Consider the following 15,422-nt stretch of genomic DNA (forward strand, 5'->3'; position numbering starts at 1 on the left):
AAAGGCTTTGAAAATAAAATCAGTATTGGAACTGCAACCCACAAGAAGGTGGTAGGAACTTCTGCCTAAACTCAGCAAAGCTAATTACTGCTAAAACAACGATATCAGCTTTCTCCTAGAATTTAGACAAGATCATGAATCTCATAACCTAATACTTAAAGTTTCCAAGATACTAGATTTATTTGTAAACATGAAGACTTTGGAGCAAGATCTGTATCACCATTCCTTATACCATATAGGAAATAAGAACAATTTGAGAATGGGTGTCTGGATTCCAACCATAAAAAAAAATGGGTGCTTCATCAGTCATGTTTTGAAAACATTCTAGATTTTATTCTATAATATAAGTGTAACAATTCTGATTTCTTGAGTATTGGGACACAATATGAAGAGAGAGTGTGTATTGTTATTTGTTGAGTAGTGAAACTGAGTTACTTTTGACTTTTATCACCTGCACCCAAGTAAACCCAGTAGCAGAGGGAAGAATAAATTAGTTTTTCTGGACAGTTTTGGGCTTTGGGTAATAATAATAGTAACCCAAGCCACCCACTGCAGCAAGAAATTTCTTTGAAATCTTATGTTTTGTCTTAAATTTTTAGGCAAAGATACTATGCATAAAACATCAGTGTTTTTAATATAAATGTGTTATTTCCCCAAATCGCATATAAGTAATACAATGCCCTTCAGAAAGAGGAGATATGTACAATTCATTAGTGACCCTAATTTGAGAAGTATGATCTTAGGCTAGATAATTTTATTTTATTTTTTCATTTTTCTTTTTCCTTTGTAGTGAGAGGAGGGGAAATAGTGAGACAGAATATACACCAACCAGGATCTACCCAGCAACCCCTGTCATGGACCAATGCTCGAATCAGCCGAGCTATTTTTAATGCCTAAGGCTGAAGCGCTTAGAGCAACGGAGCCACCCTCAGCACCTGGGGCCAATGCTCAAACCAATTGAGCCACTGTCTGCGGGAGGGAAAAGGGGGAGAGAAGGGGGAGAGAAGCAGATGGTCTCTTCTCTTGTTTGCCCTGACCAGGAATCAAACCCCAGACCATCTGTATGCCAAGCTGAAGCTCTATCCACTGAGCCAACTGGCCAGGGCCAGCTAGATGATTTTAGTCAGCAGGGTGTTATTACGTTGACCATACAACTGGTTTCCCAAGGCAGTACCATTTTTATGCTGGTCGTCCTTATGTAATCATTACTAACATCCCCTTTCCATTTCAATATTATCCTATTTTACAATCATACAATTTTAGAATTACTGTATGATTACCCTACCTATATTTTTCTTTCTGAGTTTACTTCTAAAAGGTAAATCTCACTATTATACACAGTTTGGAAGACCAGCATGGAGATAGTTCCATATCCCATCTCTTTAACCTCAAAGCATTTAATCTTTTTCTATATCTGTATTTTATTTGGTTGTAATTATAGTGTTTAAAACTTTAACACTTATAAATCAGCTGGATCAAGAACTGTATTTTGTCTAGCCACATTTATATATGCTTTGAATTTTTATAACTTGTAAGTGTTGACTAAATACTTAACCAGAATTATGAAGGGTTTTTTAAAGTCTGTTTTCTCCTATGTAGCAGGAACTCCAGAAGATAAAATGAGGCTGTTTCTTATCTATTATATATGCGCACAGCAGGCACCTTCTGAGGTATGTCTTCTCTATTCATTTATTGGACAGAAGGGGAAATAACTTGTTTCAAAAATAGAAGTAAAAATGACTATGGCCAAATAACTACTTTATTCCTTTCCTTAAAATAAAAAACAGGTTATTAAGGCTGGGTCTGTTTACTGCTGAGTTTTATAGCAGTATTTATTGTCACCAAGAGAACTACCCTCTTATTAAATATCTAACCACTTTTAAGTTGTTGGAACATGAACTGAATTCAAGTAGCCAAAATTCTTATTTCTGGAAAAAAGCTATTCTAAATTAAATTAACCAAGTTTGCTATGCTGTTTGAAAGGTTGGTCTTATCATTTCTCTGGATGTGATAATTTTAAAGGTTCCATTCCTTTAAGCTATAGCTACTGATACTTATTTGACTTCCAAGGAATTTATCTTTAATTTCAAGTAAAAATTTGGTAATATTTTAAGGTTGTTTTAAAACCAGTGTCCATTGTAAAAGAAGAATCATTTGAAGGAAAATACTCAGTGTTCCAAAAAGTTCTGTAAAGATTGTAATTTGATAAAATTAAAGATTCATATCACATTATTTGTATATGAATAAAGTAGAGATACTTTATATTGCAATAAGATAACTGCTTCTGTATTAGTATATTCCTAAGAATGATTAGAAAATGACAAATTTCCTTCTAGAAGATTTTTGTTCTCACTTGAAGCGTGGGTTGTGGGTAATTTTATTGTTTGGGGTTTTTTTTTCTGTAATAAGCCATCAGTTGCTTTTGAGGGGAAAAAAAATAAGTATTTATAGGCAGTTACTTACTGTGAAGGAAAGCAGTGGTTTTGGTATAAGCCTTGTTGCTGGGTTAGAGACCTGTTAACTCTTTCTAATGTTAACTCAGTATAATTTTACTGGATAGGCAGCAAGCACAAGCAGCTCAGAGATGACATCTAGAATTATACTGCTCTTGAAAATTCTTCCTTTGCTGGTGGCATTTATTTTTCAGTGTCTGGTATATTGCAAGACTTTTGGTCAAAAATCTCTGGCATGTTAAAACCGCAAACTAAACCCATCGTTTGCTATCAGCCAATTATATTTTATCCTAGGAATACATCTATAACCCGTATTATAATTCAGTAAGAAACTGTCATTTCCTTTTTAGAAAACTCTCATTAATGGGGGTATACCTATATCCTAGGGGATTCTCATAGGTGAATCTTTAATTTTTCCATTTATTTGAGGAGGAGGGAAAGAGAGAGTGAGTTAAGTATCACTTGTTGTTCCACTTAGTTGTGCATTCATTGGTTCCTTTTCGCAAGTGCCCTGACCGGAGATCACACCCATGACCTCAGCGCCAGGACAGCACTCTATTCACTGACCACTCAACCAGGGCCAGTTTTCTCATGAATTTATGATTTTAAAACTTAATTAAAAATTTTTTTAATTTCTGACCAGGCAATGGTACAGTGGATAGAGCGTTGGACTGGGATGCGGTGGACCCAGGTTCAAGACCCCGAGGTTGCCAGCTTGAGCGCGGGCTCATCTGGTTTGAGCAAAGCTCACCAGCTTGGACCCAAGGTCACTGGCTCAAGCAAGGGGTTACTCAGTCTGCTGAAGGCCCGCGGTCAAGGCACATATGAGAAAGCAATCAATGAACAACTGTCTACATCCATACCACCCTGAACGCGCGATCTCATCTGATCTCGGAATCAATGAACAACTAAGATGTTGCAATGTGCAATGAAAAACTAATGATTGATGCTTCTCATTTCTCCATTCCTGTCTGTCTGTCCCTGTCTGTCCCTCTCTCTGACTCTCTCTCTGTCTCTGTAAAAAAAAAAATTTTAATTTGACTACATTATTTTATTTTCAGTAAGGATTATGTCTTTTCATAAGTTTAAGTGATCATTAAGAGGCTTGAAGCAGATTATGACTACTGATAGCAGATTAATAGCCTCAAAATGCAAAGCAGTAAATATCTTTGGTTGAAGGTGAGCTTAAAGTTTCTGTTTTACAAAATATTTATGGTGGCATTACTATGATAAGCTCCTATAAATTATACAATTTCAACTAGACTTACTCATTAGGAAATAGAAAGGACAAGAAAGAAAAAATAGTATAAGACACCTGCTGCTATTCAGTGAAGGAACTTGGACCTCTCCAGAGACTGTGCAAGCAGAGCCTGGATCTGCAGTTCCCCAGTCCCTGTCATCCCTCCTGTGTGTTTCGGTCTGCAATATTCTCGGTCAAGCCAAGTCTTTTCTTTAATGCTTATCCCAAAGACAGGCAATCTATTTCAACAGTGGAGAAAAAACTGACTCTGTTGGACTTACAGAGGGATGTCAAAGTGCAAAATAGAGATGATCTGGGAGCCTGTCAAAAGGTAATTTTCATCATACGTGATTTTTGTCTCAGGTGCTCACTTAGATACTCATTTCAGATATAGCTCCACTCTACTTAGGTTTCTCGAATACACACTTTTGCCTTTGGTCTAACTTTTTGAATAATCAAATGACAACAAACAATATGATCTTCTCTTTCATGAAAATAAAATTTTTGTCATTTATTTCTTTGCTTATTTCAGGCTGATTTGGAGCAATACAAAAAAGCTTTAACTGATGCAGGATGCAACCTTAATCCCTTACAATATATCAAACAGTGGAAGTAAGTTTTATTTCCTTTTTTAATTTTCATCATTTAAGAGCATACCATGGAAGTTGAATTCTCAAGAAAATGGCAGTATTACTAAGAAAATTGAACAATGCCTTAATATTTTTAGTCAGTGGTATAAATATTTTATCTGACCCTCTCTATTTATAATTTAAAATAACATAAAATAATGATGTCTTTTTTTCCTAGACATGTTTATATTTTCTTCACTAGTAAAATGAGAAAGTCAAAGAATGAAGTTTTGGGTCATATGTCTCAAAAATATTAAAAGAAAGTTTTAATTTCACTAATCAGAGAAATGCAGCTAAGCAAAATGCAAAGATTTATAAATTATGCCAAGGATATAAGTGAATTAATTGGTGCATTTCTGCTGTGCTGTTAGAAATGTAAATTGTGGGGAGACCAGTGCCGCTGGGCTTCATTCAGCAGCGATTTGAACACAGCTGCCTGTCCACCGCCTGGATCGCATGGGCCAGGGCTACCTTGTAGAGAGAAAGAGAAGAGAGGGGCTGTGGTCACAGCTCGCCCTCACACTACGCACTAGGGCGGGATGTGAATAAAAATGGCAAAGTGGGGGGAGCTGGCCCTGAACCCAAAGCAATGGGCTGTGCAGATGGGGTAGTCATGGGACCTCCTGAGGTTGGCACCAGCTTGTTCTTTGTGGCTATTTGAGCGGGTGACCTAATAGGTCAGAACACAGACTCTGCATGTGCCTGGGGCCCCTCTGAGAGTCGGAGGCACTGTATGAATGGAGCGTAGAGAACACTGCTGAAGTTTTTCGATGTTTCATTGCCTGGAGGAGTTGCAGGATGCACGCCTGTGTCCTCATTGCTCCCAGCTCTGTTGTTTCAGGTGTATCAGGGTACAGAGCTCACACGTGTTCACAGTGGCATACTGTTCTGTCGTTGGAGGAACTGTCTTAGATAACTCTGGTTGCTGAGTTCTAGCAACTTCCATGTCTTTAGTCAAGGTTGGCTGCTGTCCCTGAACCAGCTCTGGATAAAGAAGCGTCACCTCAGGGTGCTCTGGAGGCTGAGCTGTGGTCTCCTGCTGGTTGAAAGTTTGACCACTTCAGTGGACTTGGGAGGATGAGCTGAGATCTTCTGCTTAGCTGCAGATGGTTCAGTCTCCTGTGGGGCTCCGGCTTTATCCAGACACCCAGGTCCACATCTTTAATATCCAGCAGCATTGGATGCTGAGCTTCACCTGAACCCAGAGGTGAGGCCGCCACCTCCTGACACACATCGTCCATAGAGGATTTGGGAGGATGAGCAGGACCCTCGTGCTCGACTGGAAAAGGCTTTACAATGGCAAAGTGCACTTGAGGCAGAGCTGAGCTCCTCTCTGGAAGCTGATGTGAAGCCCCTCCTAACTGAAGTTGCTTCTCTTTCCTTGGGGCTTCTGATTGCTGAGCTGGGGCCTCCTGTGGGGTCGGAGAAGGTTCCACTTCCTCAAGGACCTCTGCAGGTAGAGCTGAGGCTTCCTGTTGGGAGGGAAATTCAATATCTTCAGAGGTATATGAAGGCTCAGGGGAAGGTTTTGTTGATCCTGAGGTCAGGGTTTAGTTGGCCCCAGGGCGGGGGAGTCAGTAGGTTAGGGTCCAGGGCTAGCTTGAAGCTGAGCTGCCTGGACCGGCAGCCACAACATCTGCCATGCATACAGGAGCCATGGGCCCCATAGGTGCAACCTGAACATGATGTCCAGGGCCCATTGAGCAATCTGCATGATTGGGGCACAGCAAGTGACCTAAGCAAGAGAGATGCCAGCACCATGCACTGAGCTGAAGCTAAATAATTGGCACCTGTGTAAGAATTGGCAGCCATGTCACAACTAGCAGCCATATCACGTGTGTACCCCTTAGCAACCAAGCACTGCCCCCCCCAAGTTCCAACTTTTATTTATACAACCTTTATTAGTTTGGGGCTGAGAGTAAACTGCAGAATAGTGAACCTTTCTCCCCGAATCACCAGGGACCAAGCAGTCCTTTCCCCCTGCAGAGGTAACAATTACCTCCCGCTGGGGCTCCCCTCACAGTGAGTCTGGATTTGGCCTGCACACCTGGGTGGCATTGAACTCCAGCAGCCCAGGGCTGGGGGGATGGGGCAATTGAGGGGTAGTGCAGAGCTTTCCAATGAGTCCACAGGGCTTGCCACCCCAGGAACTGAGAAGTGTAGTCCAGTTCTAGCAATCTGAACTCAAAGCTGAAATCTCAGAGACATTCTTCCTCCCTGTGGCCATACTACTGACCTACAAAAGAAACACCAGGTAGGGTGGTGGGGAGGTGAAACGTGCCATTTCCTCAAAATTCTTCATATTCGTGGCCCTGGCCTGTTGGCTCAGTGGTAGAGCGTCGGCCTGGCGTGCAGAAGTCCCGGGTTCGATTCCCGGCCAGGGCACATAGGAGAAGCGCCCATCTGCTTCTCCACCCCTCCCCCTCTCCTTCCTCTCTGTCTCTCTCTTCCCCTCCCGCAGCCGAGGCTCCACTGGAGCAAAGATGGCCCGGGCACTGGGGATGGCTCCTTGGCCACTGCCCCAGGCACTAGAGTGGCTCTGGTCGCAACGGAGCGACACCCCGGAGGGGCAGAGCATCGCCCCCTGGTGGGCAGAGCATTGCCCCCTGGTGGGCTGCCGGGTGGATCCCGGTCAGGTGCATGCGGGAGTCTGTCTGACTGTCTCTCCCCGTTTCCAGCTTCAGAAAAATACAGAAAAAAAAAAAGAAAAAAAAAATTCTTCGTATTCGTGTCTGATTCTTAACTCATCACTCTATTAGATAGTGACTTCCACAGAAACAGTGATGCCTCCAAAATTTCTGTAGCTGGGGTTTTGAAGGATGAGCACTTCATTCTGTGAAAGAGAGTCTGAACATACCCCTCCTACCTTGGCTCAACACAGCCCTTAATCTAGAAAAGTAACTGTCACTTTTCAGAGGTCTACCCTATGAGCACACAGGGAGGAGACTCCGAGGGTGTTAAAGCCAGCATGTTAAATAATTTTCTTGAAATATTGTAGTTAGCATCTAATTTGCTTCCTTCACATCCCATTTCATATATTCTATTTTATTTTACTTCAGTTTATTGTGTGGGCCAATCTCTAGCATGTAAACTCCAAGAGAGAAGGGGCTGCTTCTCACCCCCAGTGTCTAGCACCCACTAATGGTGTTTAAGTGGAATAGATTCTAAGATTGGCCTCATATAAGGATGGATCTCTTGTTGTGTCAGGTTTCTGAAATCTTTAGCATCGATACTGAATCCCTTCCTCATACGTGTCACAGGAAGACAGACTTCTTAAAGCCCAAGGCACCATCAGAGCTTTTGCTTTCTATAGTCATCAGAGGTTTCAAATTTCAAAATTGTAGCTAAGCATTCTCAGAAGTCTCACACAAGTTAAATGCAAGAACTTATTTTATTCCAACTCTGATTTAAGTTTTTTAAAATAGCAAATGCTTGTTTTCAGGGTGCTATCAGAACTTTACCAAATGCTTATTCAAAATAGATTTTCTATACAGTTCTTCTCAAGGTACTGGCAAAGTATGACATAAAGTGTATAGGCCGAAATAACTTTTGAGTTTTAACAATAATTAGAAATAAAAGCCTTATTCAGTCAAATACCTCTAGCTTAAGTAAAACTATATGATTTCAATTTTGTATTAACAAGTTGTCATCCCTAGTCATATGAGTACCTTACATACCCATTTATACTTTTTCTCCATAAAAGGAAAACACAATGTCCAGTGAATAAACCTTTTTAAATCTATGATTTTAGAATATTAAGCCAGTAACATCAGTGTTTTTGCACCATCAATAGCTATGTTACCTACAAAGTACTCAATAGATGAATCAGTGAATGAGTTATTTCTTATGTTAGGAATTTAATATGTTAATACTTAAGCCATGCCTGGTCAAGGCACATATGGGAGTTGATACTTCCTGCTCCTCCCCTTTCTCTCTCTCTCTCTCTCCCCCCCCTCTAAAAATCAATAAATAAAAAAATAAAATTAAAATAAAAAATAGAAAAATACCCCCCCCCAAAATACTTAAGCCAACAGTCTAGTCTACAAAACTTAAAGTATCAGTTAATTGTATTCCTCTCTTAGACTTGACAGAATAGCAGGATTCAAATCCACCAATCATATTTCTTTATGTGCTTTTGGAGTTTCTTAAACCTGCCTGAGAATGTTTTTACTTCCAAAGCATATACATATATACATATTTACCTGATAACCTTCTTCCCAGCCTTTATTTCCTGGAAGTACAGACCAAAAAAAAAACTAGTGAAACTAGAGCTTAGCCTAAATAACTCACTGCCATGCAATGGTACACATTCTTGGCAAGTGGACATATTCTAATAGTTTAGAGCACAAAATGCATCATCCCTCTTACCATATTCTTGAGAAATACTGTGTTTCAAAAAGCAAAACATCCAAGAAGTTAACACCTTATCCAATAAAGAAAGGAAAATGCCTGGCAGGCAACATAAAATCGCAGCCCGCACACCAATTCTGCTACTAAAAACATTCACTGATTAAATTGACTTTCAAAATTTAATTAGACCAATTTTTAGTTTACCAAATCCAAAATATTTAGTTATGCCACCCACTGAGGAACTATCAAAACTTTATCTATCACAAGTTCTCACCTAAAAATCATTCCTTTAGCCAGTCTTTGATGAGCACCTGCTACTGCTACATGCCAGACACTTTCTAGGAAATGCAAAAGATATAAGTTTCATATAAGTATATATGGCCCTGGCCAGTCAGCTAAATCAGGAGCATCATCCTGAAATGACAAGTTGCAGGTTCCATTCCTGGTCAGGGCACATATGGGCAGCAACCAATGAAGGCACAGTTAAGTGGAATAACAAATGTTTCTCCCTCATGCTCTTTCTCAAATGAATCATTTTAAAAAGGACATATAGTTCTTAATTTTATATAAAGATAAGACAAATATACACAAGGTAGACTGTCATTAAGAAAAACAAAATATCTTGTAAGTACATTAATACACAAGTATTTATTTATTTATTTATTTTTCTGAAGTTGGAAACAGGGAAGCAGTCAGACAGACTCCCGCATGCGCCCGACTGGGATCCACCCGGCATGCCCATTAGGGGGCGATGCTCTGCCCATCTGGGTTGTTGCTCTGTTGCAACCAGAGCCATTCTAGTGCCTGAGGCAGAGGCCACAGAGCCATCCTCAGCACCTGGGCCAATTTTGTTCCAATGGAGCCTCTGCTGCGGGAGGGGAAGAGAGAGAGAGGAAGGAGAGGGGGAGGAGTGGAGAAGCAGATGGGCGCTTCTCCTGTGTGCCCTGGCCGGGAATCGAACCCAGGACTCCTGCACGCCAAGCCAACGCTCTACCACTGAGCCAACCGGCCAGGGCCACAAGTATTTCTTTTAAAAAAAGAAATCCGCCTGACCAGGCAGTGGCGCAGTGGATAGAGCGTTGGACTAGGATGTGGAAGGACCCAGGTTCGAGACCCCGAGGTCGCCAGCTTGAGCGCGGGCTCATCTGGCTTGATCAAAAAGCTCACCAGCTTTGACCCAAGGTCGCTGGCTCCAGCAAGGGTTTACTCAGTCTGCTGAAGGCCCGCGGTCAAGGCACATATGAGAAAGCAATCAATGAACAACTAAGGAGTCGCAACGCACAATGGAAAACTAATGATTAATGCTTCTCATCTCTCTGTTCCTGTCTGTCTATCCCTTTCTCTGACTTTCTCTGTCTCTGTAAAAAATAAATAAATAAATAAAAATAAAAAAAGAAATCCAACCACAAATTGTAATTTAACTCAGCATATGTACAGTTATCAATCCTAAATATTATTTGCTTGTCCTTCAAAGAGAAGTTAATGTTAGCTGAACTGCCCTGCTAGAATGCCCTGGGATAGTGTATTTCAGTGTCTGTGGGGCTTTCAATTCTGGGCTCTTGGTCAAGAGGACCACATTTGATTTCTTAAAGTAAAAACAATAACAATAAAAGATGAACTGAAATCAAGTTGGCAAGAAGTGGCGTAGTCCCTTCTACATACAAGACATAAATACTTAACACTTAATTCATTCTCTTCATTCTCTTCATTCTCTTCATTCTCCAGCCAGTCCTTTCCCCTTCTCCAAGATAGGAAGATGTTCTTACTGCCAGGCCAAAGAAATTACCGTTTTTATTTTCTGTTAAGACGATCTAAATGGGATTACAGTTGGTTTACTACTGAGACTCCTCCAATAAATATTTAAACATTTACAAAAATAACCAAAAGACATTTAAATGTATTTAATCACTTTTACTACCTTAGTCTCTTTAGCTCAGTTGGTTAGAGTGTCATCCCAATAAATCAAGTTTGCATATTCAATCCCTTGGGTAGGGCACATACAGTAATCAGCCAACAAATGCATAAATAATTGGAACAACAAATTGGTGTTTCTCACTCCCCCCTCCTCGCTCTCGAAAGTCAATAATAAAAAATATTTAATTCTTTTTATACATTTATACAAATGTCATAATTTTGCTGGATGGTGTAAAAAGGTATTTTTGGTTTTTGCTTTTTTTAATAAAATGCCTTTGATCTAGAACTTCTGCTCTTGAGGATTTATCCCAAGGAGTATTGGACTTCTAAAATCTCAGAGATAATTTTAATCATGAAATTTTGAAAACCAACTTAAATGTCCAACAATAAGATTAGTAAATGAATCATAGCATTTCCATAAGCTACAACAGAGTCATTAAAAATCATATTGTAGAAGACTTACTTTTAATAACTTTAGGGAATATCCATATTATATTGAAAGTGAAAAAGTAATTTACCATAGTATCTCTTGATTTGTTTGATAAATATTGATTTCCTTTGTGTGCCTAGGGATTTTTCTCGTCATGGGGAATACAATAATGAACATTCTAAGAAAGCCCCTACTCTCATTGAATTTATGTTTGTGTTGAGGGAACAATAAATCAATAGATAAGCAGTATATGAACAGAATAATGTTAAACCATATTAAGTGATATAAAACAAAACCAAGTGATAAGATCCTGAGGATGATAGTTAAATTTGTTGAGGAGATATGAAAAGTGTATGGAAGGTGATATTTTTTACAATATGATCCTAATACCCATTTATCCATCCATCTGTGTGTGTGTCTGTGTATAAATATATACATATAACTACATAGCTGGAGTTATTTGCTTCTAAATATTATTAATGACTAAACTTTGGTAGAATTTCTTCCTTTTGGATGTTTATTTTTATTTTCCAAAATCTCTACAACAAATATTACCTTCAAACTATTTCTTAAAATAATTATTTTGAAAAATACAAGATTGAATATGCTTTCTGATCTCAGCTTTATCAAAAAATTTGCATAACTACACAGAACAGCCATCATTTAGAACTGCCTGAAGTCTAGCTGAGTAGAAGTCCTATAACTGAGAATATAAAGAAGCAGCCACATCGAGACTGGTAGTGCTGGCAAAGGCCATTGTCTCTTCTCTGGGACCTCTCACACAGAGCCAACAGGCAGGCACCATATCTCAGCCTCCATCAACCTGGTTAATACTAGTGATTCACTGAGACCCTTCCCCACCCAACTTTCAGGCGTCCAAGCCCTTCCCAGTGGCTTTTCTATACAAACAGCTTCTCTTGATTCATCGGGCCTCAGCGTGCCCCATACCTCTTGGTAAATGGCTCCAGGCCTGGCACTTGCGTCAGCCAGCTTTGGTTTCAGGCTGGTCTTTCCCAGGCACCTCCAAGCCAGCTCAAGTAGTAGCCTTCTGCAGATCACTCTGTAACTCATGCCAGGTGATCCCAGGCAGGGCACAGGTGGTGGCTGACCTTGTATCTCCTAGGAGGCTCCAGAGCCAGTGCACCCAGTGGACAGCTTCAGACCACAAATGATTACAACCCAACCACTTCCACAAGCAACACACTCAAGGGGCGGAGTCAGCCCCTATACAGCAACTCCTCCACTGTGGTTGCACCTGGGCCTCCCCGTGACACCAACAGCAATCAAGGCTCAACTGTATCAGGACAGTGCACACAGCCCACACAAAGGGTGCTCCTGAAGCACTCATTTCAAATGACCAGGGAGGTTGTGTCACTGGGCCCCCTAGAACACCTACTACATAATGCCACTTCACAAAGTCCTGGGGACATGATACACAGAAACAAACATGGAACTATCCAAAATGAGGAGGCAAAGAAACAGGGCCCAAGTGAAAGGACAGGAGAAATCTCCAGAAAAAGAACAAAATGAAATGGGGGCAAGTGAGCTACCAGATGCAGGGTTCAAAACACTTTATATGGGTGATTAAGGACCTTAGTAAGAACTTCAGTAGCATAAAAAAATGACATGGAAACCATAAAAAAGAACCAATCAGAAATGACAGACACTGGCCAGTTGGCTCAGTGATAGAGCATCGGCCCAGTGTGTAGATGTCCCAGGTTTGATTCCTGGCCAGGGCACACAGGAAAAGTGCCCATCTGCTTCTCCACCCCTCCCCTTCTTTATTTTCTCTCTCTCTCTCTCTCTCTCTCTCTCTCTCTCTCTCTCTCTCTCTCTCTTTCTTTCTCCCTCCCTCCTACAGCCATGGATTGATTGGAGCGAGTTGGTCTTGGGTGCTGAGGATGGCTCCATGGCCTCCACCTTAGACACTAAGAAGAGCTCAGTTGCTGGGTAACAGAGCTATGCCCCAGAGGGCAGAGCATCGCCCCCTAGTGGGCTTGCTCAGTGGATCCCAGTCAGGACACATGTGGGATTCTGTCTCTGCCTCCCCTCCTCTCACTGAATTAAAAAAAAGAAAACAAATGACAGATATACTAACTAGTACTGAAATGCTAAAGAAATTGCAGAGAATCAGCAGTAGAATAGATTAAGCAGAGAAGCAATCAGCAATTTGGAATGTAAGAAAGCAGGAAACACCCAATCAGAACAGCAAAAAAAAAATAGTAATAATCCAAAAATAATGAGTAAGAATGAGTCTGGGATAACTTAAAGCATACCAACATTTACATCAAGTGCCGTATGGAGAATAGAGCAAGAAATAGAAAACCTATTTGCCCTGGCCAGATAGCTCGGTTGATTAGAGCAGTGGTCCCAACCTTTTTGGGCCACGGGCTGGTTTAATGTCAGAAAATATTTTCACAGACCGGCCTTTAGAGTGGCATGGATAAATGTATCACGTGACTGAGACAAGCGTCAAGAGTGAGTCTTAGACGGATGTAACAGAGGGAATCTGGTCATTTTTTAAAAATAAAACATTATTCAGACTTAAATATAAATAAAATGGAAATAATGTAAGTTATTTATTCTTTCTCTGCGGACCAGTACCGGTCTGCGGCCCTGGGGTTGGGGACCACTGAGTTAGAGCATCAACTGGAAGCATAGAGGTTGCCAGTTCAGTCCCCAGTCAGGGCACATTCAGGAACAGATTGATGTTCCTGTCTCCCTCTCTCTTTCTCTCTCTAAAATCAGTAATAATAAAGAGAAATTGAAAGCCTACTTGAAAAAGTAATAGTGGGAACTTCTCAAACCTGATAAAGGAAATAGACATACAAGTCCAAGGAGCATAGAGAATACCAAATAAGATGAACCCAGAGAGGCTCATACCAAACCATAATTAAAATGTGAAAGTTAAAGATAGTGAATCTTAAAAGCAACAAGAGAATGACAGTTTTCTATAAGGGAGCTCCCATAAGACTGTCAGTTGATTTATCAACGGAAATTTGTAGGTCAGAAAGGACTGGCAGGAAATATGCAAAGTAATGAAGAGGAAGGACTTAGATTACCCAGCAAAGCTATCATTTAGAATCAAAGGACAGATCAAGAGCTACCAGACAATCAAAAGCATTTCATCACTCCTATACCACTATCACAAGAAATATTAAATGGTTGTCTTTAAAAACAAGAAAAAAAATATATATGAATAATAAAATAGCGTAAATGCATATCTATCAATAGTTACTTTAAATGCAAGTGGATTAAATGCTCCAATCAAAAAACATGTGACTGGCCCTGGCTAGTTGCTCAGCGGTAGAGCATCGGCCTGGCGTGCGGGGGACCCGGGTTCGATTCCCGGCCAGGGCACATAGGAGAAGCGCCCATTTGCTTCTCTACCCCCCTCCCCTCCTTCCTCTCTGTCTCTCTCTTCCCCTCCCGCAGCCAAGGCTCCATTGGAGCAAAGATGGCCCGGGCGCTGGGGATGGCTCCTTGGCCTCTGCCCCAGGTGCTAGAGTGGCTCTGGTCGCGGCAGAGCGACACCCCGGAGGGGCAGAACGTCGCTCCCTGGTGGGCAGAGCGTCGCCCCTGGTGGGCATGCCGGGTGGATCCCGGTCGGGCGCATGCGGGAATCTGTCTGACTGTCTCTCCCTGTTTCCAGCTTCAGAAAAAAAAACATGTGACTGGATAACAAAAACCAGACCCTTACATATATTGTCTACAAGAGACTCACTTCAGATCAAAAGATACACACAGACGGAAAGTAAAGGGATTACCAAAGATTCTTGATAAAAATGGAAGTAAAACAAAAAGCCGGGTAGCAATACTTATACCAGATGAAATAGAATTTAAAACAAAGGCTCTAGCAAGAGACAAAAAAGGACTCAGCAATTAGACTTCTGGATATTTAACCAAAGAAAACCAAACCACTAAATTGAAAAGAAATATAGATTCATATGTTTATTGCAGCATTATTTACAGTAGCTAAGATATGGAAGCAGTTTAAGTGTCCATCAATAGGTGACATGGATAAAGAAGTGGTACATATATATAAGGGAATGTGACTCAGCCATAAAAAAAAAATGAAATATTGCCATCTGCAACAACACGAATGAACCTAGAGGGTATTGTGCTAAGTGAAATAAGTCAGACAGAGAAAGACAAATGTCAGATGATTTTATTCATATGTATAATCTAAAAAAAAAAAAATAAGTAAACTAGCAGAACAGCAACAGACTCATAGGTACAGAAAACATTTTGGTTGCCATGTGGGCCAGGGATTGGAATTGTTGAAAAAGTTTAAGGCGGCCCTGGCCGGTTGGCTCAGTGGTAGAGCGTCGGCCTGGCGTGCGGGGGACCCGGGTTCGATTCCCGGCCAGGGCACATAGGAGAAGCGCCCATTTGCTTCTCCACCC

The 15,422-nt window shown here is 41.0% G+C and overlaps 1 protein-coding gene across 4 annotated transcripts in view; it reads left to right on the forward strand.

Annotated features, from left to right (window-relative positions):
- The window catches only part of SCFD1 (sec1 family domain containing 1), a 139,529-nt gene that overhangs the window by 89,635 nt on the left and 34,472 nt on the right, over positions 1–15,422 (forward strand). For all 4 annotated transcript variants that reach the window (XM_066341715.1, XM_066341714.1, XM_066341716.1 and 1 more), the window contains 2 exons: positions 1,600–1,670; positions 4,226–4,305. In XM_066341715.1, the coding sequence (XP_066197812.1) occupies positions 1,600–1,670; positions 4,226–4,305 (151 nt within the window). The remainder of the gene's footprint in view (positions 1–1,599; positions 1,671–4,225; positions 4,306–15,422) is intronic.

The sequence above is a fragment of the Saccopteryx leptura genome, chromosome 6 (assembly GCF_036850995.1).
Source record: "Saccopteryx leptura isolate mSacLep1 chromosome 6, mSacLep1_pri_phased_curated, whole genome shotgun sequence".
NCBI lineage: Eukaryota > Metazoa > Chordata > Mammalia > Chiroptera > Emballonuridae > Saccopteryx > Saccopteryx leptura.